A 27,428-nucleotide genomic window follows, 5' to 3' on the forward strand; every position below is an offset into this window, starting at 1 on the left:
CTCCCCCTTGTCCCCGCCCCTCACAAGATGGCGGCCGGCGGCGCCGGGGCGGGAGGTGGAGGTGGGGGCGCGCCCCGCGGGGCCTGAGGGCGGCTGGAGCCTCGAGGTAGCGGCGGCGGCGCGGGGGGCACCGCTGCGGGGTGTCCCCTCGCCGGGAGCGGCGGGCTCGGCCCGCTGCCGGGTGGCCAAGGGCTCCAGTGCTCCGAGCCGGGCTCCTTCTCCTCCTCTTCCTCTTCTTCCTCCTCTTCTTCCCCGGTGAGCCCCGGCGGCGAGGCGCGGCCCCGGTGCGGGGTCCCCTCACACCTTGGGGGGCCGCAGCCCCGGAGGTGCGGTGCTGGTCCCTGCGCTGCTTCTAGTGATCGCTTATTTTATTTTTAAGATATATTTCTAATAAACTTCGAAGCTCTCTCTAACAACAAAAGACCCGTAAGGATCAAAAGTTGATATCTGAAAGTTAGGGGTTGGCATCTAGCAACTTTATTGAACAATATTCACCACCATTTTCGTGTGTGTTCTCAGAACTTAAGAGAGAGAAATCTAAGGAAAGGGAGGGAGATCTAAATAAATACACTTCTCCTTTGGATTACTTAATAAAATGTTTTCTTCTCCAATTCAGATTAGTTCCTTCTGAAATCAAACACTTGGACAGAAAAATGACATCGATTATCAAGCTGACCACGCTTTCAGGGGTGCAGGAGGAATCTGCCCTGTGCTATCTATTGCAAGTAGATGAATTCCGTTTTCTTTTGGACTGTGGCTGGGATGAAAACTTTTCTATGGACATTATTGACTCCCTAAGGAAGTAAGTAGCTTACACGCTTTAAATAGGTCTTGTCTTTTTCTGAAAGTTTTCAAAATGCCAGTCATTGGTATCTATATGGTGATGTTACATCCAAAGTTGTTCTTACTTGCTCAAAATATGCCTTATGTGAAGGGTGCTACTAAAGGATACTACTAAACATCTCTAGTAAATTTTTTTTAGTCTAACGAGTAACCTCAATTAACTGTAGTTCTCAAACTATTCAGTTTGTTTTGGTTTGGATGTTTTGTTTTGTGTTTTAACATACACTCTGCTCTGTATCAAGTTTATGGGAAGCTGACCTTGGCTCTAAAATAATTTAGGATGTTTAACTAAGTTTTAAATGAAAGAGGCCTTATTGTATAGAGGCTGAAGATAAAGTGGTTCAACTCTTGCCTCGTATTTCAAGTTTAACGAACTGTCAGTCTGGAAAACGGCTTCTGTTAGTATCCCAGCCCTGTCAAGAAATCAACTTGTCCAGACTTTAATACTGAACTCTCACATGTTTACAGTGAGGAGCTTTCCTGATGCATAAGTTGATTGCTGGTAAAAGATTGAAACATAAGAATTCTGTGAAACACAAAACATCCTGTGCTTTTAGTTATGACTTTTTAAAGTAAAATCAAAATTTATGTACCACTTTTCTTGAATTATAACTTGACTGTTTCAATTTGAAAAAAAAAAGAAAACACAACAAAACATTTTGATTTGATTCTTATCAATATAAAGATTATTGACTCTTGGATTCTGTTACTTGCTTCTTCTCATGTGAAGAAAAGTTGTAGTCTGCTTTAGGTTTTTAGATATATAAACCTGCCTGCACCAAAAAAACTTTCGACTCTTCAGTTAATGAACTTTCTGGTGTCAGAGTAAATGTTAAGGTCTTTTTAATCAAGAATTTAATGTGAAACTTTTTAAAGTTCATACATGACCCAGGCCTTGAAGTTACGTTTTCAGAACTCACTTGCGTATTTAAGTTCTAATATTACTTGAGAATGTTTGGAAATATCTCCAACTTTTAATTAAGTTTTTTAAACCTGGAAGGATTTGAATTTTCTTGTTTGGCATTCAGACTGCGCAGTTGTTCTCAAAATAGTCATGGTCAGAAGTGTATAATACCATTCAGAACTCTTTTCACCAACTTCTGTTGTCTTTCCTTTGTAGACATGTACACCAGGTTGATGCTGTTCTCCTTTCTCATCCTGACCCTCTACACCTTGGTGCTCTCCCATATGCAGTTGGAAAAATGGGGTTGAATTGTGCCATTTATGCAACTATTCCTGTATATAAAATGGGACAGATGTTTATGTATGACCTCTATCAGGTATATTTAAGTTCATACTTCAATACACAACGTCGTTGGTAAGGTAGATGGCTCAAGTTTTTGAACATTCTTTGCTTCTTATTTGTTTTAGTCCCGCCATAATACTGAAGATTTCACACTCTTTACGTTGGATGATGTAGATGCAGCCTTTGATAAGATACAACAGCTCAAGTTTTCTCAGATTGTGAACTTGAAAGGTAAAGTTGTTCTGTAAGGAACAGTTTTGATAAACTGCTTCTAGTGACTCTGTTACTTTCATTAACAGTTAAGGTAACTTTTTAAAAGGGGTATGTCTATGAAAGTTAAGCATTTTTGCAGGTCTGAATTCAGTAACACCATGCCAGTCTATATCAGCTGAACACATGGCATTAGTAATTGTATATGGTAGTGGGTAGAACTTCCATTTAATGAGGAGGCGGCTATGCCAAAGCATATTTAGGCACTAGTTTCTCCTTTTTTTTTTTTTTGTAACTTTTCTTGGTGTTTATTCACATCTCTAAAAAATAGTTACTCATACCTCAGAGCTCCTCAGTAACCAGTAACACAAAAGCAAGTTTTCCAGAGAACAAATAACGTGCAGATACTAAGTTTTAGCATGTGAATGGTTTAACGAGGTCTTTGCAGACTCTGAATGATACTCAGTGTAGCTTATTGCTAGGAACTGTGGCGTGCAGATAATCAGCATCTTTTCACTGTTGCTGAATTCGAAGATCAGAATGAAATGGAAACGCTGTTCTTGCACAGACATACATAAGCTGATCACCGGCAGCTTGTCTTTGAGATGCTGTATCTCCCAACTCCTCAATGCTGCTTGCTGAAATTCTTGCCCTGTAATTTGGCATCCCATGTCCATTTTTCTTTTCCATTCTTGAAAGGCTGCTGATGCTTTTTCAAGGTATTTGTAGCAAGGATATATCTGTGCTACCAACTTTTACATCTGGTAAGCGTTTTAGTGAAAAACTGTATGAAAACACCTTACTTTTTTCATATTTAATGGAAGTGACTTGAAGTTTTGATGGATGCATCTAAGAAGATAATGCATGTTCTAATCATTATTAAAGTTGTGCAGTCGTGCAGTTCTAGGTGGTGTCATGGATCAAAGACAATGAATAACGGTCATGGTTGCTCTAGTTTTACTCTGACAAAGATCAAGGCTAGCGTGAGTGACAAGAAGCAGCCATGCATTTAAAAAAGTAAGAAAAGCGGCTTGTAGCACTGAAAAGATCAGTCATCCCTGACTGTAGCACATAGACATCTTTCCTTGGAATTCTTTCACTTGCATGTTTGTTGTTCTGGCAAATTTCTGTTTTTTGTAGCTTACATTTTTTCTCCTAAGCACTTAGACAGTGAATGATACAGTAAGTATTTTGTGTTGCAGCAGAGAGGGGTGTGCCTTTCACCAGCTTACTTGCTTTCCTGGGATGTATTTGTTATGTAACTTGCTGCTGTTTAGGTCTGTAGTTATAGCAGCTTGGCAATGCCACTGAGTACTGGTGGGAGGCGGCGTGAAGAAGTGCTCTTCACTTTAGTTTCTTTTTCTGGAGACAGAGTAGAAATGAATTGCAAGAAGTGTAACATCATGAAGTTACTGGTTAGATGGCAAGGAGAGAGATGCTACTGATTTTCACACTTCATTTGATTTTTTTTCCAGGTAACAGTTTTGGAGTTATTTTTTTACTTTTTATTTAGAGTAATGGATTTTAGTACATGTGATGTACCTAAAATATTGAGAGGTTTTTAAAAGATGGTTCTTTTTTGTAGGCAAAGGACATGGTCTGTCAATCACACCATTGCCAGCTGGTCACATGATAGGAGGCACAATTTGGAAGATTGTCAAAGATGGAGAGGAAGAAATTGTTTATGCAGTTGATTTTAACCACAAGAGGGAGATGTAAGTTCAATGTAGCTATTTCTTGGATGTGTTAGGTGTGCATCATTTTGTGTAATAAATAGGTGTGGAAGTAACAGTGCTTTTCCATACATAAGACCACTAATTTCACATGCGTTCAGATGAATTGATTTGAAAGAAAGACAAGAAAATAAACATTGAAATAAGATATTTTTTCACATTAATATTCATTAATATGTTTTGTATTATGCATCAAGCCAAATTTAATAATTGAAACATAGAATCATAGAATATCCCGAGTTGGAAGGGATGCACAAAAATGACTGAGTCCAACTCCTGGCTCCACACAGGACCTTCCAAAAATTAAACCACATTTTGAAGAGCATTGTCCAGATACTTCTTGAACCCTGGCAGGCTGGGTGCTCTGACCACATCTCTGGGGAACCTGTTGCAGGCTCTAATTTAGGTCTGTTCCAGGTATAATTAAAGTTATACGAAAGAGGCTTTTGGGGAATGAGAAGAGAAGAAGGTAGAAAAATGAAACTAATAGAAACTGCCTTTGTTCTTACTAATAATCAATTGTAGGTATTAAATGTAATTTATGCTGTGTGTCAACCGCCTCAAAATTACTTGTACATTAGGACTTTGAATCTTTTTAAACATCCTCTTATTCTTGGTCTAAAGTCTTTTCTTTAAGAAGCTCTTTGATTTGTTTATATGTGATACAATAGTTTTCTATTGTTGAGGAGTTTGACTTCTGTACACTTAAAAATCTGGAAGCTAGCTGTCTTATTTTGTCTTGTGAAATGGAAATGCAGAAAGTGAGTTTTGGCCTTTTTTCCTCAGCCATCTGAATGGATGTTCTTTGGAAATGTTGAGCAGGCCTTCATTGCTTATTACAGATTCATTTAATGCTACTTATGTACAACCCAGGAGGAAGCAACGGGATGAGCAGCTACTGAGTATGTATTCTGTTTTGGGGTTCAAGATAGCAGTAACAGGTTTTATTACCACTGTAAATTGTTTTCCTGTAAGAAGCTCACCAGTACCTGAATTAAGAATCTTTATTAAAACTTAACAAATTTTGAATTAGTCTTTCTTGATGGTACTGATCCTGTAGGTAAAACATTTTCCTAAAAACAAAGAATTGTATCCTATATAAAACTGAAAATGGTGTATTTTATCCAGTATCATTTGATTTCTTAAGGAATTTTTGAATGACCTTCAGTAATGCAATCTTTTTTTTTTTTAAGCTCCATTCTACAGATTGTATTTATTTATTTTAAAAAGTAATATCAAGGCAGTGGGATCTTCAGAGCTACCAAGAAAAGTCCAACTCCTTTTAATTTAATTGGAAACGTAGTTTTGATTCTGTCTTGAAGTTCAATTTATTTCAGAGTTCAATTTGCTTTTAACTAATGACTGTCAGTGTGATACAGGAGGGGAAGAAAACAAAACACCACCCCACAAACACCCTACTTGTGGTTTAAAGTGTAAGCATTTTTTTTGTTTTGTTTTAATTCTTTTTAGCTAATGTTTTGGAGACGTTACGAGGTGATGGAAATGTATTAATAGCTGTGGATACAGCAGGCAGAGTTCTGGAACTTGCTCAACTTCTTGATCAGATCTGGAGAACAAAAGATGCAGGATTAGGAGTCTACTCTCTAGCACTTCTGAATAATGTCAGCTACAATGTAGTGGAGTTCTCTAAATCACAGGTTTGGTTTGTTTTCATTTTAAAATGCAGTTGTGAAGAGGATAACAGGATGTATATTCAAGAGCTTTTTTTTCCCAACAGTATTTAAAAAGAAAGCCAAAGACTGGGTGTTACCTTATTCTAGAGTTGGTATTTCTCTCTCAAATGTTTTGATCAAGTGACAGTGTCTAGCCATGGCTACCGCTGTGCTTCTTGATACTCGTTTCTACTTTCTTTTTAATTACAAGACTTGTCTGTATAGAGTATAGCTATTAAAAAGTACTCGTTTCTGTGGTGTTTACATTCAGCATTATTTCTATACACACTGAGAAACCTTGATGTAATCACACATATTTCAACCCTGTACTTACTGTCAGGTTTGTACATTTTTACATTTTTTCCTGTTAATAATTTTTTCTTAATACATATTTTAGGTTGAATGGATGAGCGATAAGTTGATGAGGTGCTTTGAAGACAAGCGAAACAATCCTTTCCAATTCCGCCATCTCTCCTTATGTCATAGTCTTTCTGATCTGGCTCGAGTGCCTAGTCCAAAAGTTGTTCTTGCCAGTCAACCTGATTTAGAGTGTGGGTTTTCAAGAGATCTTTTCATTCAGTGGTGCCAGGATTCCAAAAACTCTATAATTTTAACTTACCGCACTACACCTGGAACATTAGCACGATTCCTGATTGATAATCCTTCTGAGAAAGTCATAGATATTGAGGTAAGAATTTGTCCATTTATCTAAAAGTTTTTGTTGTGGGCCATCTGGCGGAGTATAAGCAAAACTGAATTTAGTGTTTTTTTTGACTGCTGAAAATGCTTCTAGTGGTGGAAGAAAATCTGAAATAAGTATATTGCATATATAACACGTTAAGGATAAATTTACATACAAATAAATCTTACATTAGGAAATGCAAATTGTTTTTCAGTGGTGTGGTAGAATTAATACTTCACAGAGATGAGCATGAAGTTGCTTTTAAATATTTATCGTTAAACAACATTTCTTATGTCTTTTTTATTATTAAAAACAAATCTGTTTACGGTTTAGATGCGGATCACAGTATGCTATGTATTATTATTCTTGCTGGAAATGACTTCGGTTTGGGATGAGGGGAGAATCGAGTCAAATCAGTGTAGTATATCTCACCAGAATTAAAAAGATAAGTGAGATTTAGGAATTAAAAGAATACAATTAATTGTTAGTCATGTTTTCAAATTATTTTCAAGTAGTATACCTGTGTCTACTCTCTGGTAAATGCTGGCAATTTACAGGAGTCCCCTGTGGTCGCAGTGATAACTTCAATCCTGATGATGCACCCTGCTTTTAGTTTAGATTGGATTGGAAATGTTCAGTTACAGTATTAGTATTATTTCTAGATTTCTGCGTTATCCAATGCAACCTATATTCTAATTTGCTCTGTGGAAAACAAGAAACAAAACTTGGTGTTGCATTGACTACTAGTATAGCATTTTGCAAGGTTCTCTTTTTGTTAGTTACACAAAGGTCAAAAAAACCCTGCTCATTATAGAGTATTTGCATTCAGTTATTGAAGAGAGATGTTTCCTGAAGATGTTTTAAGGAATTTTTATAAAGCTAATTGATTTTCGTACCTTAGAAATGCTTTTCTGTTAAAGTAGTCTCTGCTAATTGATAACATTATCATGATGTTGCCATGCTAAGGTGCCACACGTTTACATATTCTTGTTCTGTATGTGACAAACAAGTTGCATTGGCCCTTGGTACTTAAATATAAATGTTATCTTACCAGCAGCGTGTAGGAGAAATACTAAAATCATGTCAGCTACTCACAGTAATGTCAATTTTTATTCTATCTGTAAGTTGAGAAGACGTGTCAAGTTGGAAGGAAAAGAACTTGAAGAATACCTAGAAAAGGAGAAACTAAAGAAAGAAGCGGCTAAAAAGTTAGAACAGTCTAAAGAGTAAGTATGTGGGCTGTTGCATTCTGCTGTTATTGTTAGAGTTGATATTTGTGTGATCAGCTTGATGCATCAACTGTTTACAGGGATAAATGAAAATCGTGGTTTTGGTAGGCTTGTCTGAGGGCATTGAGGAGTCAGAAATGGTTGTCTTTAATCTGTCGTTAAGATAGATCTGTTTCATCTGCTGTTTGTGAACAACTTCTCGGATGCATAAACTGTCCTTGACCTTAGTCAATGTGTTTATGTAATTCTAAACCTGAATTAAAAAGAAAATGCTGTTCTTCTTGGAATGTCATTTCAGGGCAGATATCGATTCCAGTGATGAGAGTGATGCCGAAGAAGATATTGATCAGCCAACTGTACATAAGACCAAACATGATTTGATGATGAAGGGTGAAGGTAGCCGGAAAGGAAGCTTCTTCAAACAAGCAAAGAAATCTTATCCAATGTTTCCAGCCCCTGAAGAAAGAATTAAATGGGATGAATATGGCGAGATTATCAAGTATGTAGAGAAAGCAGTGATAGTGCCTAGTAACATGTAACAGCTATGAAATAGTTCAAAAATAGAAGTAATAAAAATAAAAACCAGTGTTCTCTCCATTGCTACACTGTTATACGCTGTCCTAAACACAGTAACATTTGAATGGCTTCTGTAAAACAGTTTGTGCTAAGTTACACAGGAAGCTTCTGATAAGGATTGACGCTGCAGAGCACTGATTCTTGGCATGAGCTTACATCTCTTAGGTTGTGTTCTCACAACTTTTTTTTTTTTGCTTTTATTTTTATGAGAGAAGATTAAATTTTTTTGAACCTGACATTTTTTCTACTTTAAATGACACATAATTTTCGTAAATTTACTGTGACAGGAAGGAGCATCTTTCAACCTAGGAAAATCTAGCAGTATTTGTACTACTTGTGTGAGGACTACATGCTAGAAACCCTCAACTTGCTAATGTTCTGGAAGGTATCAAACGGGTGTTTTTTTTGAGTAATGAAGGTGATATTTTCCAAATGAGCTCTGTTCACATGTGAAAATATTGAAGGCAAGTGTAATAAATCTGTTAGCACTAACGATTCTAAAAGAAGTCAGTAGTTATAATGAGGATTACTTGTTTCTATACTATGTAGGGCTTTGCAGTTACTATAAGACTATTAAAAACAAAATGCCTTTCATCCTTTAGACCTGAAGATTTTCTGGTTCCAGAACTTCAGGCAACGGAAGAAGAAAAAAGCAAATTAGAGTCTGGTTTGACAAATGGAGAGGAGCCTATGGACCAGGATTTATCAGATGTTCCCACCAAATGTATTTCAGCAACAGAATCCATGGAAATTAAGTGAGTGGTTTGTTCTGATTTTTGGTAACTTCATAGCTAGGGAGGGTACTGTTCAGAAGGCCAATGCATTGTAACCAGCATTCAGCTGTTTTGCCTTCTTTCCAGAACTATTTGTTCCAGCTAAAATTCATGCTTTTTTTTTTTTTTTTTTCCTAACTGAGAAGATTAAAAACAAAATATTTGAAGTGATTGGGGTTTTTACATTGTGACAGGAGGCAGTGGCTACGTTTATTTCTCATGCAACAAGAGGGTCTTTTGTAGAAGTGCTAATAGGAAATGTATGCCAATGTGGTATCAGCTGTTAATAGTACCTAAATTTCATACTCTGTTTTGCTTTGAATTCTGCTTATTACCTGTTTTGATATGAAGGGATAATGGGAGAAGTCCAGTACTACATGTGTCTCCTGAGTCTGTCCTCCAAAGTCTCTGATGCTAGAGGATTCTTTGGAGCTACTAAGTGTGTGCTGATATTGTTGCTTGTAGGGAAGGAGTGTGTTGTGGGCAGCTCCGCAAAATTCATTATTGAAAAATGTTGTGTACTGAATTGTATGCAGCTGTGTACGTATCCAGTGAGTCTTCAGCTTTATGAGCCTTAGTCCATGCTATTAGAATAGTGGCACGGTATTGTGCAAATTGGGTAAAAGGCTAGTTTGGAATTAAGAAAGTGGGATAGGATTCTCTTTTCTTCTCCAGAGTAATCACAATTAGCTTTTTACTAGTCTTTCTGGGAGCATGGTACAGAATCTTACAGCTCTTACTCTTAAGAAATATGCACTTTGGTTCGTATGTGAGGAGAAGTGTAAAAGGAAGAGCAAATGATACAACAGTTTGTCAGCACAGATAAGCAAGTGTGTATGTACAGTTTGCTAACAAGGATTGAACTTATTCACGTACTCTTAAGTCATGTTTTGATAACTATGTAAGTGAATTTTGGGAATTTATAGTGTTACATATATGTATGTGCTGATATTTGGCAATTCTTTATTTTACTGATCCATAAAACAGCTTGTGCTGACAGCTTTTTTGATGTAGAATATTTTAAAAGTATTTTTCATTTTTTAAATCAAAGTTTTTGATCAAACTTTGAGTGCTTCAAAATATTTTCTTTAAACTTAAAATCTGTTATTCTTTTTTTTAATTCAAACTAGAGCTAGGGTTACATACATTGACTATGAAGGACGCTCAGATGGAGACTCAATTAAAAAAATTATTAACCAAATGAAACCAAGACAATTGATCATTGTCCATGGACCACCTGAAGCCAGCCAGGACCTTGCAGAATGTTGCAGAGCTTTCGGTGGAAAAGACATTAAAGTTTACATGCCAAAACTACATGAAACTGTAGATGCAACCAGTGAAACTCATATTTATCAGGTAAGCTACAGGATTTTGTTATTTGTGTAAGTATTGTCAACTGTAATAAAGCTGTACTGGCAGGCTTTCTTATTTGGCCCTCTTTTTTTTGGGAGAGGAGACGCAAAAAGCTACATATCTGTACACTTGATTTTGACACTGGCAGCTTTTTTCTGTCTTATGGGTAGGCGTTCTCCTCATGCTCAAATGAATTTTACTCCTAAGTGCTTAAAACAAAACTTGAGTGTGAGATCAGTCCACTTTTGCCTGTAGTGCAGAAAGCAAAGTTTATGTCCATGAGAACATCAGTTTGCTTTAGTCTTAGTGGACTCATTGTGCCTTTATTTAAGGTGCCACTGTACGCTACAACTGCTTGCAACTCAGAATTCTTTCTCTAATCTCAAGAGGAGACTTAGCAAAGAAGAAAAAAAAAAGCAAAGAAGAAAAAAAAAAGTATGAGTACCCAAATAGTACTTGGGAATAAACAAGTGCAGTCAGGAGCAAGTTAATGTTAAAGAAATTATTTAAAAGGTACCTCTGCTTACCACCACCTCTTTTCTCCTCACAAAAAAAAAAAAAGTGAGGTAATGGTAAAATGTTGCACTTTCTTTAATACATTGCATTTAGTTTTCATCGTTAAACTCAAAATGAGAAAACTTGGATAATCTGTGTGAAGCATATGAAAATTTCATATGGTCCTGATGGTAATTTTGAAGTTGTTCAGGGGAAAGCATCTCACGTGCAGTTTAGGTATTAAGTCTTGTATGCCTTCTGTCCTTTTAAAGTTAATAGAAAAACATCAGTAGAATTGTTGAAAGAGGTGTTTTTGCTACATTACAGAGAAAAATCTGTTACCCGTGGAAGCAGAAAGCTCCAGTTGCTCAAAATTAATGTTTGGAGATTCTTAAAACAGCAGTGTTTTCTTTTTTTTTTTTTTTTTTTTTTTAAAGCTGTGAGGATTGCTAGTGTGAAAGAAATGAGATTTCTGATTTTTCACAAAATATTTATCTGCATAAAAATTTAATAGCTCCATATTTTGTTTCAGTTTTATTTTATAAGGGGGTAGTTCAGTCTTCAAAGATTTAAATTTTTTGTTTTCAATTGGAAGCTGTCTGAACCAATGAAGTACATTGGAGACATTGAGTTAGAAAATAAATGGGAGCGGAATGTTGGAAACCTAATGTCTTTTGGGTGAATTGTGTTGCAGATAGTTAATTAGTTGCAATTTCATTTGTACAGTTGCAGCCTGGATTCTGCTATTGTGATCCTGCACAATCTCATGTGGATAGCAGTCTTTCAGAGTAGGGTTTTAATGAGTTTGAGTCCTGGAATGTGCCAGAGAAATCAGGGTAATGTTTTGGTCACTTAGTGTGATATTTACAACATCCCCTCTTGCAATAAAATATCAATTATCATTTTTTTTTAAAGAAGGTTGAAGTTTGGAGCTGCAGCTTAGTAACCTGAATATAGCTGTGTAAATTTTCCATACATTTACTAAGGCCAACTGAAGAATCCCTTGGCCACAAAAAAATTCTGGTGTTTTAAAAGGCAATGATTGTTCCTGCCATAAATTTGACTTGTTTGCAGTCATATAAGTTTCTTATTTTAATCAAGAAAAACAAAGGTATTGTTCTTTGCTTTTTTTTTTTTTTTTTAAGTTGACTGCTGATACCAAGTTTATACAAACTGTTTTTTAAGTATTGAATGTCTTGCCTTAGAGATACCAATTTCTTTCTCTCTCCAAAAGACTATGAGTCAAACCTGTGCAGAAAGATGGTGAAAGGGAAACTGCTAATTTTGGAAAGTTGAAGTAAGAACTGTGTGTTTTCCATCAAACCAACAGTACTTTTATCTTTGTGCAACCCAGGTCAGGTTAAAAGATTCTCTTGTCAGCTCCCTTCAGTTCTGTAAAGCCAAGGATGCTGAGTTGGCTTGGATAGATGGTGTCCTGGACATGCGAGTTTCAAAAGTGGATACTGGAGTTATTTTGGAAGAGGGAGAGCTGAGGGAAGATGAAGACTTAGAGATGCAAGTGGATATGCCTTCTTCGGACTCTAGTGTCATTGCACAACAAAAGGCCATGAAAAGCCTCTTTGGTGACGATGATAAGGAGATGTGTGAGGAGAGTGAGATCATTCCTACTTTGGAACCTCTGCCACCTCATGAGGTATAGGAACTTCCCTGATTTCTTTCTAGTACTTAGAGGTTAATAACTGTGATCTTATTCAAATGAAAGTCTAACTGAAACTCGTGTTTCATGTTTGGTTTTCTCTTAGTTAAGCCTGCTACTGTTCCTTCAGATTTTAAGCTTTTCAGCAAGGATGATCTGTTGCATTCACAAATAGTGCCTAGCATACAGTTACCAACTATTTGTGAATGAGATCGTAATGTTTCGTATTTGTAGTTAGTACTTGTGGATTTGTAAATCGGTTATTTAGTCACTCTTAGGTCTTGTTCTGTTTTGTTGATGCTATAGGAATTACTTCATATACTTAAGTAGAAATATGTGTCTTGGAAATTCATATACCTCTGCCTCTAGTAGTGATCTGAGTTCATTAATTTAATCTTTTCTTTACCTTATTCTTTACTCTGAAATGAAAATAATTGCTTATGTGAATAGATGTTGTTTCATTTTTCAGTGAATGATTTAAAATAACTCCTAATCCTAGAATTACATCTTAAGATACTGTTGTACAACCCTAAATGTAGTCTGTTTCACGAGCTAGATAAATGTGGAGACAACTCTAAAGTCTCTTCATACTTCGGTGACAGTTGTCATGGATCTGTAGTGATCAGCAGTGCAGCTTACTGCATCTCTGTCCCTGGTCGTAACACGTCATGGAAGATACCTTCAAAGGCAGTTTTGTCTGCAATATGTGAATGCAGAAAGAAATCCTTTTTTTACTTGACAGGTAATTTCTATGCTTTCCTGTCCTGGAAACATCTTGCTGCAAGTAGACGGAAACAGAACCTTCTCGTTCATAGTCCCCCAGCCTGTCCATAGGCCATGCTGTTGCCAACGCAATGCTGGGGAGATATTTGGAAAAATGGAAGACAACAAGTAGCAGGAGTATTAAAATTTTGTGTGTTGTTTAAAGGTTCTTGGACACCAGTCTGTGTTTATGAATGAGCCAAGACTATCTGACTTCAAGCAAGTTCTCTTGCGAGAAGGTATACAAGCTGAATTTGTAGGAGGAGTGCTTGTCTGCAACAATCTGGTGGCTGTTCGCAGGGTAGGTGTTCTGTGTCTTAAACTCTTTGGTAAATAATATTCTAAATGAAAATTAAATGTCTTGTTAGTGTAAAGATAATAAACTGAAACATGTCTTTTGTTTCAGACTGAAACAGGGCGCATTGGATTGGAAGGCTGTCTCTGTCAAGACTTCTATAGAATAAGAGACCTTTTATACAAGCAATATGCTATTGTCTAAAGGAGGTTCTGCAAAGGTGTTTTTACTTGAACTTGTAAAGATGATGAGGAATTCTCTGTTTTGACTTTTTGTAGTTTTCTAATTTATACAAGGGAGAAGTAATTCATAAAGAACAGTTAACTATCCTGAACATGTAAATAACTGCTACTGTCACTCTTCATAAACTTGTTGGTACATTCCATGTTCCTGACTCTCAAACTGTTATGACTTGCCATCTCCTACGTAACACATTATAAATGAATTTATGGCTATGAACTGTTTCTCAGGAAAGGTTCACATTGACAGGACGTGTTATGGTTTGATAGATTCCCTGCCAAAGAGTACAAAGTCATTCTTCTATTCTAAAATAAGATTAAATATGGAAGTGGTTTTTGTCCTTTTTGGAAGAGGCTTGAGTCCTTTTTTTTTTATTTGTTTTAAATGGAGTTTAGTTACGTTTTTAATAGCCCACTTAAAGTTGACTACCTAAATGTTCCCCCAGTGTTCATCTGGCCGTATCTTAATGTTGTTGCTGTCTGCTCTTACTTGTTTGTTCCAGTACAGCATTTCATATTCTATATGAAGTATTAATCTGCAGGATCAAAAAATTGCTTTGAACAGGTACATTAAGAAGACTGGAGAAAATTGTGAGGCAGCTTAAAATCTAGTGATTGTGTGCTTCAGAGTAACTTCTGTACAAACTTATTGAATTTGTAATTTCTCGCTTTGCAGAGTTATGCCAAGTATAAAATCTTTTGAGTTCTGATTTTAATACTTTCAAAGACTAAAGTCTTTATCTATGCATCGCTGTTTGTTCAGAGTGCCGTGAACCAAGTTCAAGAAGATCCTTTATCTGGAGATCTGAGTTCATGGGATGTATTTAATGCTTTTGTGCCACGTTTCATACTATTGCACGTTTTGACAACGGGATTTATTGTAGCTGTTGATGCTGGAAATTGTCCTTACTTTTTAGGTGAAGATGAGTACAATTTTTGTGGCTTAATTTCTCAGAAATTAATTTATGCATACAAATGGCCTCTTGAGAGTTCCTTTAATTCCATTTTCTCCCATCTGTGAACCACCAGTTTTGGCAGTGGAGGGTTGCCTACTTGTTTTTACATAAAACGGCAGTCATATGTGCTCTCTGTGTATATGTTTAAATAAAATCTTTTGACAAAGTGGCAAAAAAAAAAATAGCCCCGTGGGCTATTAATGGTAAGAATTTACCTTGCAATTCATTTTTGACTAATAGTTTGTCTGATCTACAGATGATTTATACTGTTTAAAATAGTAACTTGAAATTGAAGTCCATGCTTAACAAAACAAATTAAAAAAAAGAATCAACTAAGCTGCTAGAACTAGATACAAAAAACGTAAAACACTGGAAAATGTAATGCAAAATGAGAATGTGTTTTGTTACATGCAAAAATCTTGGCTACTAATGACTAAACAGCTCAACGCTTCTTTGGCAACAGCATATAAAAAAAGGTTTATTTTCTATTACATTGACAACCAGAACTTCTTAGAAATGCTCTGGTTTTGTAGCTGTTTTGGCGCAGTACTGTGTAAATCTATATGATACTGGGTGCTTGCTGGTGAATACTATTGTATTACTGTTGTTGATACTAATGAACTTTTATAAAGTGCATTCCCTTTTACATAATTGTATTGGCCTTAGAACTTTTAACTTGGAGGCTTGGGGAGGGCAGAGATCACATAAGGGCGGTATGGAATATCGAAATAAAATTTTAAAGCCTTTAGGAAATCAAATTAAAAATATGCTGTTCTTAAGAAAGAGGCAAAGACAAGACAGCACGATCACGAAACTTTCTATCTTTTTTTCATAACTTATTGTTTCAAATTCAGTTAAGTTTAACAAATGTTCATGTTATCAATTACTAAATCCCCGTGTGTCCTGTTAAAGGACAAAGTAGTGTCATCACTAAAGAATAAAGCTCAAGTATGAACAAAGCAGCTAATTTTACTTCATTAGTCTATTCTGCTTGAAATAGTCTGGCATGAAATGAGACCTAGGAAGCTGATGCGCAGGGCAACAGTAGTTGTCTGAGCTCTGGGACAGGAAGGCTGGATTTGTGGGCTGGTGAGAGGGAGGAAGTGGAGTACAGGACATCTGTAGTAACATCACAGGCTGCAGCCACGCTGTGAGGCAGGTGTGTGCCTTGGCTACACATTCCTTACTTGTTAGCACTGTGGAACCAGAACAAATTCATGTGAATGCTACCTAGTCTGCTGTCAGCTTTCTGATAGATTATTATTATTTTGTTGTTTTAAACTGTTATTTGTTTTAAACAAGAATTGAACTTCTCTGTCTAATTTTCAGTTACCAGTCTGGTTCTTGCTTGTATCTGAAATGAGATTCATTTCCGCTCACATCCAAAAAATGTTGGTGCTGCTATGGGCTGTAAGCTTTGTTTTTGACTTCTGCATTTTCTCCATAACAGCTACAATTTAATAGGGAGTACTATTCCTTACGTTTCTCTCTTGTGCTCGAGGGCAAGAATATTAACTTCAAGTCAAACCTAGCTTTGGTACTTATGACCATTTAAAAAATACTTCCTTCCAAGGGTCTTGAATAATTCAGATTCCAAAGCTGTGCTGACACACAGGAAAGCCTGACACTTGTTGTACCCCACCATTAAATTATGTAGTATTTGTGGGTAAATCTTAACTTTTATATGCTCTTCTTCCTGTTCCTGTACCACCTTTTAATTGCAGTCAAGCACTGCTTATTTTGGAATAAACAAGCAAGGAGATGCCCTACAACCCCATTCCCTCCCCCCATGTAATTGTTGTAGATGGTTCTATCCCAAAACACATTTTGCAGAATCAAGATTGCTATAATAAGGCACGCCACGTATTAGTATTTCAGTTGGGAAAGTGGAGTGTGTTGCTGGGGGAAAACGCTGCAACCACTAAAACTTTCAGAGACTTCAGCAAAAGAAATTTTATTGTAATGATCTGAAAAAAATGCACAGTATTCTGTTTCATGGCTGTTACATGTTTTTGTAGCTTTAAAAAGGCGGTGGTGATGAAGATGATCAACAGGTCGGCTATCCAGTAAACAGGATTTTAGGTCTTGCTCTGAAAACTGTGTAAGGAACTGATGGTAGTTCCATATGCGTTGAAATTTATTTTTTAAAACACTTTATTTTTAAAAATATTTCAAATAGTTTTAGAACTTATCCTCTGAGACCTTCTGATTGTTATGACTCAAGGAGCAAAACATGCGTCAGTAATATTCACTTGGTAAAAGCAACTTGCTGTCGCATGCCTTTTTTGCTGTAAATACAGAACAAGATAGATAGCTAAGTCAATGTGAGCAGTACTAGTCTTAAAAAAATGACATACTTTTGAGCTCTGAAATACTTGCTTAATATAGAAGGAAAATAGAGAAGCAATATTCTAAATATCTGTTAATTGACAAGTATTTTTTCTTACCTGTAGATAGAATGTGAAAGTTTGATAAATATGGGAGGTATGAGAGAACTATATTGTTTCATGCAGTGCGCTATAAATTATATTCTCCTTGATAGGTTATATATTACCACTGTGATACAAAGTAAAATAAATTACAGCATTTCTGAGTGGAACTTCCAATAAGCCATGGATCTGTTTTCCTTTCCTTGAAAAGAAGGATCCGTAGAAGCTCAAAACGTTATGAAGAAGCTAGTTCAGCATTTGAGCTGTAAGCAGTAATAACCTGCCTGTTGTTGTATAATCCTCTTAGGTGATGCAAGCTGGATCTGTGGTTCAGCAGCTGAATGATAATGAGCTAAGCATCTGCCAAAAAGTATAGTCTGTCACTGCAGGCTGGTATTCACAAATTTTAATAATGAGCACATAGTTGATTTCAATAGTATACTTGTTTTCTCAGATATTACTCATTTTCAGTGCAGGTTTTCTGAAGTGCTGCAAACCTCTCCAAAAGGTATTTCCGAGGGAGTTCTAAACAAATTTGGAAAGATGGTAGTTTCAGTTAAAACACAAAAACAAAACAACAACAAAAAACACGTTTCTGTGCAACACAGCCCAAGGTTGACATCAGTACCCTAAAATTGGCTTTGGAGAATTACAGAAGGAAATCAAAGGGGAGGGTTTCTCATGTGGTAATGTGGCTATGGTGCCCTCGCTGATACTTAAGATGAAGTAAAGAAAGCCTTATATTTATTGTCAAATAGCGATGGCATAACTTTTGCAGCAAAGTAACTATTCCATCTCCAATGTGGAAAGGATGTTTTTTTAGATACGACCACAATTATTCTCTTTGTGGCTAATCAGTTTTATAGAAATATTTCAGGTGTCAATTACAAAGACAACTTTAAAACACAGATATTAAGTGAGAGCTCTTGGAGCGTTCAGTTTCTCGTGGATGATGTCTTCGTCGGTACCTTCTCAGAGTTGTCATTTAACTCAGTTGGCCTTTCTGCGAGGAGCCTGGAGTAGTTGTCTCACCAGTTCTAAACCATAAAATTGTGGCACCCAGCACAATGCCATCCTTGACTGGTTTATAGCTATGTAAATCAGAACAAAAACATGATCTAGTGAGAGCCACCTTAAGTCACTGAAAATGAGTTCCTGCTAAGAAAAAATGTTTGATAGCTGAAAGCTATTTTTTTATTAGGGTTTGTTTAAAGTTGTAGTTTTATGGAATGCCATTGCAGTTATTCTAATCTGCAGAAACTGCTGCTTCCTCTCATGATGTCTCTAGTTTAGTAGGAAGAACAATCAGCTGCAGGAGTTCCTAGTCAGGTATCAGCAATAATACTTTCCTTGAAAAATATTTCACAGTAATTGCTTCAAAGTTGATCTCTTCTTTCCCCCTTCTAAACCAACCAGATAAGCTCTATAGCATGCTCATCTCAGTGTTACTTGCAGTGTTTCTCAGAAATAATTCTGAAGAAGGGTGGGTAATTTCTTGTTATCTTTAGTAATACTCAAATGGTTTAGAAAAATTGCACAAAGGATTTTGAAGGATTTTTGAAAGAAATTGAATGTAGGTAGAACTTGGTCGTCCCTAGCACTCAGTAATTGTCACCTGTTTCATTTCTCTATTGGTTAGGATGCAGGGGTAGAAACAAGCTTTTAAGGGTCACTTTCTGATGACATTGTACAAAAAGCTATTCAAGTTTAAAAAAAAAAAAAAACAGTCTAGCTAACTGGTCTGTTACAGATGCTTCAGGATGTGAACCTGAAAATGTCTTCGTGATGTAGATTCTCTCAAAAAAGTGGGAGGTAGGACATATGACAATATTGCCACCTATTTTGCAATTTTATCACATGCCTGGGGCAACGATTGTAGTTTATCCAAGTAATTATTTTTATTAGGACAATATTGGCATCTTCTCCTGTTTCCAAGGAATGTGTTAAGCTGCTGGGGGAAGGGGAACCCCGAGCATGATGTGATCAATACTTGATACATTATTGGCAGGTGCTATGCAAGCCATAATAATGAACAATTTCGTAAAAATCAGTGGGGAATTATTTTTTTTTTTGCCATTTTGCCACAGCTGGCAGAGCATATTGCCCGTCACCATGCCAGGCTTGGCACTTGAAAGTCCGCCAGATCACTTTGTGCTGTTGTGCTAGCCACGGATCGATTGGCAGTGTGCAACGGCACAGAGATAATAGGCATTTCATTTTTTGCCCTGTGTAGGATCACAAGAGTTAATAGTGCATTTCAAGAGAGTCCAGTCTACTTTGTGAACCTAGTAGGTACTTGCATTGCATTACCTGCTTAGGCTAGCCTCTGTGCTGCAGGAATCTATAGAGAAATTCTGGTTTTGATGTATCCTGGTAAAATTTCTGTTAGTATCAAAGTTTGGAGTCACTCTGTATAGCCAGCTTTTCATGTTTTATGTAATTTTGTTATGCTTCAGTATTTCTTTCATAATCTCCCTGATTTTACTAATGCACAATATTGCAAATGCAGTGTAAAACTAGTCAACAGACTTTAAATCATTTGTGTATCTCTAAACCTCTTATGCTGATTAAAAGTGTTAAGGCTATTAGTATTTTTTATGTAACTGGGTCTAAATTTAGTTTGTTAGAGTCAAAAACCACTCTGGTTTTGCAAGCCATGATCCTAATCTGCTTCCTGGGGAGTTGATGGCAACAGTTCTTCAGTTCAGCTTTTGTGTTTGTGAATCGATGACTTCAGCAGTTAACATCGTGTTTATCAAAGAAATTCGTAGCGACTTTTCATAGTTCTCATTTCTCTTCCAGAAGTGTCAAAATACTACTTTTGTTCTTGTATGAAATGGCATTTTAATTACTTCTGGTACTGTTTTCATTAGTTCTCGATGTTTTTGAAATGTGCTCTGAGTTACGATGTGCCCATAGGCTACTGCTTTGTCCCTGGGAGGAGGGGACTGCTGAAATGTCAGCTTGTGTTAAATTCTTCTGGTTCTTGGTCAGAGCAAAGAAAACAAAATGCTATACTGGAAAAAGTAGAAATCATGTATAGTCCATACCTCCCCAACCCAATAACTGTAAAATATCAGAATGGCAGCCTCATGCTCTGAAACTATACTTGTTTGTTCATTCTGTGCAGCCCGTTTGCACTGTTTTAACAACTTAATTATAATTTGATTGCTTTTTACATAATGCCATCATAAATTAATGACCTTATTTCCTTTAATATTGTGCGTTGTCTTTGCTCAGTCAAGATCTGTGGTACTAATTGCAAGTTCTATGTCTATGAGGAATCGCTGTAAAAAGCTAGCTTAAAAAAATAAATAAATCTGACTGCATTGGTAATTGAGGTATTAGACTATATAGTGAAGCAAATGGTCAGCTTTGTGTTCGAGGCAGCCATCAGAAAGATTGAATATTTGACTAGTGGTCTTGCTGCTAATTATATATAAAAGTGCCTTTAAGCTCTTATACAGAAATGAGTAATTTACATAATTGTTTTTAACACAAAATTCAAACTTATTTCTTTAATGCTTGTGTGTATGATATCAGAAACAGCTAGAGGCAGCACCATGTAAGCTGTATATACAAGAGTTAATAATCGTATATCTAACAGTACACAACTTGAGTGCTTCACACTTCTGGTAATTTTACTCCTACATTTGCAAGACTATTCAGCCAATTGTTTTTTAAGAAAGAAATAGCTTCCAAATTATATAGTTATTTCTTTGATCTGTGAATGGAATTTTTCTTTGGCTGTCAGAACGTGTGCTCTAACAATTTTGAAATGGTTTTGAAATAAGCCTCCTAGCTACTGGGGGAATAGTTTTTCCTTAAAGTTGAGCAGCTTAAAGAAACTAAGCATCTCCTTGAGACTGGGGAACAATATCTGCCTTGGTGTTCTTGGTTTGGAAGTAGGTTATAGATGGAGTGAACAAAGAGCCCTAGACAGTGTAGAAGGTAAGGAAGAATGTCCAAAACTAATGACTTTTCAAGGGAGATGATGTTCTGCTTTCCTTGAGAGGGTTATGAATATCTTGCCAATTCTTATCTATAAATTAGGCATGGGTTTAAGATTTGGGAGGAGAGACTTTTACTGGCAGATCTTTCAGTTTCTGCGAGCCTGTCAGGTCAGGAGACAAGAATGGTGTATATGTTTTCCTTCAAGATAAGATTAGGTTAGAATTATAACCAACGTCAGAAAGAGTTAGACTTATTCATGAATTAAAATGCAGGGTCTGCAGGTCCAGGTTTGATGGCTGCAAATGGTTTGTGAAATGTACTGAGCTGGGTGGTTTGGCTTAATTTGATTTATAGTTTAGATTATAGGTAAGGGCAGGATTAGGGGCATCAGGTTGCAAATCTGATTTTTGTACAGTCTTATGGTCAGAGAAGCTGGAATGATGCCTGATATTGGTGAATACAAATGATAAAGAGCACTGAAGGCAAATCCTGGGTGTTCTTGGCAACCTACGCATTACCAACTGATACTGGGTTGGCACCAACAATGAGAAGTTACAAGGCACTAATTTCTTGTCCATTCATGAATGTTTAATATATGTGACGCTCCATTCACTGTCACTGATCAAAGCATTAGTCAGTCAATTTTTGATTAAGCAACTGTGTGATTTGTTGGACTAAGATATTTACTCCCGTATCTGCTGCAGATGCTTTTTTCATTAACTCTTGATAATAGCATTCTGTCACTTAGTAATTCATTAGGTTGTTCAATCACTTGCAGTGTGATTAAAAATTCCCCTTAATTCCAGATTTCATGTATAGTTGAGTTCCTAAGTACTGAAAAATACTGAAAAAAATTCCTCATATTGAGTGACTTTTCATGATGATGATCAGCCTTTTTTGAAAATCCTTCAGCTTTCTAAATTTGTTAAAAACAATACTGATTTCTTTAATGTATGCTTCTGTAAACATTAATTTCTTCTTGGAAGTGTTCTGCTGTATTTTCTGTGTATTGAAACTCTAAAAGGGTAGATACATGGGTATTGCACTTTGGAAGTCTGCTGTATACTTATGTTTGTGCAAATGTAAAATCTCTCTCCTATTATCACTGCAGCACACATCTTACAGCACAGAGCTTTGATTTCCTTTCTGTCACTGATGAGAACTCTAAAGTACAGTGCTGGTTATGTTATTTGGAAAACTGTCAAGTGAGCTGCTTGTCTGTGATTCCAAGATCTCTTTTGTCATTGCCTAGCTAATTCATAGCCCTGAAGGTGGTGACTAGCCCATGACTCTGCGTGAACAGGTAAGAACTGCTGAGCAAGGCATCTTTAATGTCTAGTATGGTTGGACAAGTCTGCACCAGCAGAATGGTGTGCTTCAAGGAAGACATGAGGGAAAAGAGGGAACTGCTGAAGATGGGCAGATTCCAGTTTGATTGTCTAATTATGCTTATGTAGAATGTGCAAAAGAATTATTTTCTGGATCATCAGATTTACTCTATTTGTGATTTATGTTTGTAACAGTGTAATTATCTCCTCCAGCACAGAGAGTTTTCTGTGTTGCATTTGTACAAGTCTTCTACTCTTTGATCTGCTACAGTGCTTGGGAGAAGAGAAATTACTCTTTTACTAACACAGGTATGTCATTTAGTTGAATAGGAGCCTAGTGTTCCTATGCTACCTATAGAAACTGGAGAGTGTGTTTCAGAACATGAGAACCTGAGATCTTTGCTCTGTATCCACTGGGTTTCTTGCACCAGGTCTCCTGCGATCTTTGCACATTTCTCCCCCTTTAGGAGTGTGTGTTCACTGGTGGGATACAATGGATGGGTGGTGGTCTTAAATGCTTTTGTATAGTAGAGGGACTAAGTTGAGAGAAGAGTATATTAAAGCAGTATGCTTTATTTTTTTTTATATCCCAGTTTACAAGCCCATATATTCTGATTTTGTCAGGCACCTCAGTGGATATTTGCAGGAAGCTGAGCAGCTACCCAAGACTTCTGTAAAGTTTTTTACTCAACAAATGATGCTTTGTTGTTTCTGCTTTACTAGGCTTTTCAGCTTGTGGAAATGGCAGTTCTGAAATCAGATGTAAATTAGGATGTATAGACTCGATAGCTCGGAGGGCTTGTGGTTATCTCCCTAAACTTGTAGGGTACTGACTGCTGAATGAGAGAGAAGTTGCTGTTCTTCAGGGATGTGTGAATGCCTGTATGTGACGTGGCTGTACTGGATTTGAATTCTTCACTCCAATGGGATCTCTTAGGCTAATGGAGGTCGTATGACTCTGCATTGCTGCTTATTCCTTAACCTTGTCTGATAAAACTAGTGTAAATCATGAAATAAACATCCCAATGATCTAGTCAGAAAATCTCTTCCATAGAAGTCGTGAAAGATTGTGTTGTGCCATGTTTGAACCATGAATTTTACTCCTAGAAAAACATAACTGAGGGAAAAAAAAACTATTCTATCTTACTTCTGATGAAATGACATTCAGAATTGCTAAAACCAACAGTCTTTTCAGAACACTGCATTCCTGGCAATAATGTGGAATTTTCATTCTCTGTCTTGAATGATAAAACATCAAGGATGTTACAGATTTTTGAGTACTCTGTCATATCCAGTAGCTGTAGAAATAATTTATTTCAGAATTCTCTTTGCTAGTTACTATTAGCCACATCGCTAAAGAATGTTGTAGAAGACATTGTAGTTGGAGATGAAAAGTAATTTCTCTTGCTGCAGTCAGATGAAATTAGAGAATTTCTGTGCAAACATCTCTCCTTTCCTATATTTAAAAAGAAATTCCAATACAAATGACTGCATGTTCAAGTCACTGCTTCAAATAAAATACTGGCAATTATTTTGTGTTTGTTTGAAGACATTCATACACCTTTTCTGTTAACATTTTTTTTTAAATTTCTGTCTGTACATAATGAAAAACTATATGCTGGAACTTAATTTCAGCTTACTGAAGGTAGATGTGCATGTCAGCATAATGAGTATTATTTAAAGATCTTTAAGGAGACAAGTGATTTGTATAGTGAGGTTATTTTTAGAAGCTCAACTTTAAAGGCAGATTGATTTAATATTCCTGAAGCTTTGTTGGCATGATCTGTGCAACCTTTCTAGTACTTATCAGTTTTTTAAAAGTGAGATTAAGTAAATATGTGCTACAATAGCACAAAACAGTTAGCTGCTGGTTTTAACAGTTCAAATGACTAGACCTTTATATCACCAGTTACCTAAAGTGAAGTTAATGTGGTGCAATCAGCTGAAACTGTGCAATGCCTAAACAAAATACTGAGTTTTCTTTGACTTTTATTCTGGCTATGATTTCATGCAACGTGAAGAACAAATGTGTTCTTTTGGTATCTTTCTGTATGTCCTATTAGTTACTTTCTGAAAGGACAGTTCCAATACCCACTCTATAGCTGACCTGAAACAAAATGTAATATGGCTAGTGTTACTGAACACCAGTCATCGACTCATTCGGCTGTATGTAACGTGGTTGTGGTGTCTTGTCTGTTGTGTCTGTTTCACCAGGTACAGGCTTCTTTTCCACCTCTGCACTGTGGTACGTACAGCACTGCAATGCAAAGCCTGTGCTCGTAGGCTTGGGTGTGTGCGCTGTTCCAGCTGTGGACTGAGACTGGAGCCTTGAAAGACAAAGCAGTGCATGAGTGATGTATCTCCATGTATTCATAAAGAAGCTTCTTTGGAAAAGCAAGATGTATGTGTCTCTGTGACCAGAATAAAGTCTATTTTCTAGAAGGCGCGTAATCTGAAGAAATGATATTTTTGTGGTTGAAATTGCATTCCGTGTTAGAACAAACTGTCTTCCTTTACAGTCTTCAAGTAGCTTAAAAACTTTCACTTCTGATACCTCACTTAAAAGGGTGTAATTTTTCCTTTTTAACTCCCCTTTATACAGATATTTGAAACTTCCTGTGGAAAATGTTGATTTGCTTTCAATATGTATGTTTTGAAAGCATGAATTCCTTAGCAGTTTGTGTAAAACAAACAAAAGAATCCACAAAAAGGAATTGGACTGAAATAATTTTCATAGCAATAGCAACCCGTTTTTGGTATGTATGCTAAAACAAATGGAAATTTGCAGGAGAAAATATAATATCCCTATAATATCCCAAATCTAGAAGAGAAACAAATCGGGAATAATTAGAGGATTTTCCACACTCTTGTGTCAAAGACTGCTGAAGTGCTATTCTGCTTCAACATTACTTCAGTATTTTGACTTATCCAGTGATGTAAGAGCAAGGGTAGGTTGAGATTCCCTTTTTAATATTGATTATTATTAGTAGTACTACCAGTAATAGTAGGAGTTTAGCTGTAACAATTTTCAGCTGTGAGATGCAGAGCAGCTTGTCCTGCTCCAGCAGCTGGGCTCTGGCAGAGACCTGGCAGTGCATGGGGTTTCAGTGGCTTTGAGTGGGGTGCCCAGTGGGTGGCAGCCATTCCCTGTCCCATGCTGGTGGCAGCCACCGGCTCTGAGAAACCAAAGGTGAGGACACGCAGATGCAGAGAGGCAATGGAAAAGCAGGAGGAAGGAAAGAGTTGTGGGTGAATCCGCTGCCACACCACCGTGACCAGCTGCGCTGCCCTGCACCTCACAGGGTGAGCTGGGAAGGGCTGAGTGCAAATGGCCCTGGTTGTAAGAGAAGAGGAAGGAAGAGCTGTTTATGTGAGTATGCTCTTTGATTTGACTTTTCCCAATACTCAGGTCAGTGGTCAGAAGGTGTTAACTGGCAATAAATCAAATTAAGACAAGCTCCTTGAGCTAGGCCTCTGTGTCCCCTCAGCCCTGTGGAGGAAACCCTCTCAAGGCCCACTGACCTGAGTGAGGTGCTGAATTAGAGGCGTGTGTCCATGTCTAAAATAGCATCTGCAGTTTATGTTTAGCAACGTTATGGCTCCCATCAAGCAGCATATTTGGTATGAAACCTTCAAGAGGTGTATGTGGTATATGATTTTTACCCAGATAAATAAATCGGATGGAACATGGAATTTCTTGAAAACAAACTGCTCTTAATTTAGCTGTGTTACTTGCGGTATGGTTAGGCAGGCAGGAGCCAACTAACATCAAGAGCAACAGAGAAACTTGTCATTTAGGAACAGATACTAACAAAGCGTGAGCTGCAACCATATGTGGAACAAACATCTTTACTGTGTCAGGCGTGACTTCTACTTGCTCTTGTTGAGCTGAGCACCGCAGGGCACTGTGTGCTCCGGGGTGGAGGCATATGGAGAGGTTCTGGCGGAGATCAGCTGGGTCCTGACTAGGACAAAGGGCTGGAAGCCTGGAGTGAACACCCAAGGTTGGTAGACACAGGGTTTCTGATAGGAGTTGCAAAAGAAAAATCTCCTTTTCATCTTTTGTTCAGAGCCTTGGATGTGAGGGATCTACCTGCATTTCTGTATGACCAGATCTTTGGGCTGGTGGGAGTTCTCTGTATTATGGTGTGCCTCGCTGACTGGTTAGAATTGCATTACTTTTTTTATTCTTAAATGTGGAAGTATGTTAGCTGTGCATCTCTTGCATCTTTCATGATACTGACGCTTTTCTTTGGTATTGTCATATGTTTGGTATATGAGCCATTATTAAACCTGTTGGACAAAGACCTAATATTTTCCTGGGGTTGGGGATAGAGGGAAGAGTGTGTTTATGGGGGTGGAAGGCATTAATCTGGCTGCTGGAAAGCCAGAAAATGTGCAGGGGGGACTTCATCCTGCAGGGAGGCTGAAGTGTGGGATGGTGCTGCCTATGCTGGTATACATGCATCCTGGTCCGAACAAAATTCCTCCTTTATCTTTTCTGTTAGTCAAGTAGATACATCAGCCCTAGTGTTCCCAAGAAGAAAGGGGAAGAATAGCAGTCAGACAGGGAGAGAAAATATGGAGAAACAATGAATTTTTAGAGTGTATTAAATCATCTAGTCATGGCCATTGTAAATGGCCTGTACAAATCACCCATTTCGTGTTGCAACATAAACATAATTGTTTATGCTGATTACAAGAAGAAGAAAGATTGTGAAAATCAGCCTGGTGGTTATAGTGATGGGATACAAGTGTATTTTTATTCCATGTTGTGGTTAGTATCTGAATGGACTTTTTTCTCACAATTTCTTTGCTTGCCTTCTTTTTGCTACAACAATTTCTAATCAGGTATTCCTTCTGATGGAGCAAGTTTTCAAACCTTAGAGTGAAAGTGTAGATCATTTGCTGGGGACCAACATGTGTGAGTTACAGTAAGGTTGGAGTATAACTGTTGTCCCTGATTCCTACTGCCACAGTAGGGAATTAAAATTA

The 27,428-nt window shown here is 37.2% G+C and overlaps 1 protein-coding gene across 3 annotated transcripts; it reads left to right on the plus strand.

Moving 5' to 3' along the window:
• The first annotated feature begins 4 nt into the window (after positions 1-4).
• On the plus strand, positions 5-14,906 carry CPSF2 (cleavage and polyadenylation specific factor 2). 3 transcript variants are annotated; one of them, XM_050710724.1, is made up of 15 exons: positions 5-61; positions 617-802; positions 1,964-2,123; positions 2,215-2,320; positions 3,885-4,014; positions 4,819-4,934; positions 5,503-5,690; positions 6,103-6,393; positions 7,513-7,613; positions 7,915-8,115; positions 8,795-8,947; positions 10,096-10,321; positions 12,168-12,467; positions 13,399-13,533; positions 13,639-14,906. In XM_050710724.1, the coding sequence occupies exons 2-15, from the start codon at positions 654-656 to the stop codon at positions 13,729-13,731; spliced, it is 2,349 nt and encodes a 782-aa protein (XP_050566681.1). In that variant the 5' UTR covers positions 5-61; positions 617-653; the 3' UTR covers positions 13,732-14,906. The 3 variants fall into 3 exon arrangements, with proteins under 3 accessions (XP_050566681.1, XP_050566682.1, XP_035395362.1); XM_050710725.1 differs by having other exon boundaries at positions 13-106; XM_035539469.2 differs by having other exon boundaries at positions 24-255.
• Positions 14,907-27,428: the final 12,522 nt, after the last annotated feature.

Source organism: Cygnus atratus, chromosome 5, assembly GCF_013377495.2.
Source record: "Cygnus atratus isolate AKBS03 ecotype Queensland, Australia chromosome 5, CAtr_DNAZoo_HiC_assembly, whole genome shotgun sequence".
NCBI lineage: Eukaryota > Metazoa > Chordata > Aves > Anseriformes > Anatidae > Cygnus > Cygnus atratus.

Excerpts from the sequence above, each read along its gene's own strand:
- CPSF2 (XM_050710724.1), top strand. The coding sequence starts at position 654 with ATGACATCGATTATCAAGCTGACCACGCTTTCAGGGGTGCAGGAGGAA. Across the intron at positions 2,124-2,214 it reads TTATGTATGACCTCTATCAG|TCCCGCCATAATACTGAAGA; the intron begins GTATATTTAAGT and ends TATTTGTTTTAG. Across the intron at positions 8,948-10,095 it reads ACAGAATCCATGGAAATTAA|AGCTAGGGTTACATACATTG; the intron begins GTGAGTGGTTTG and ends AATTCAAACTAG.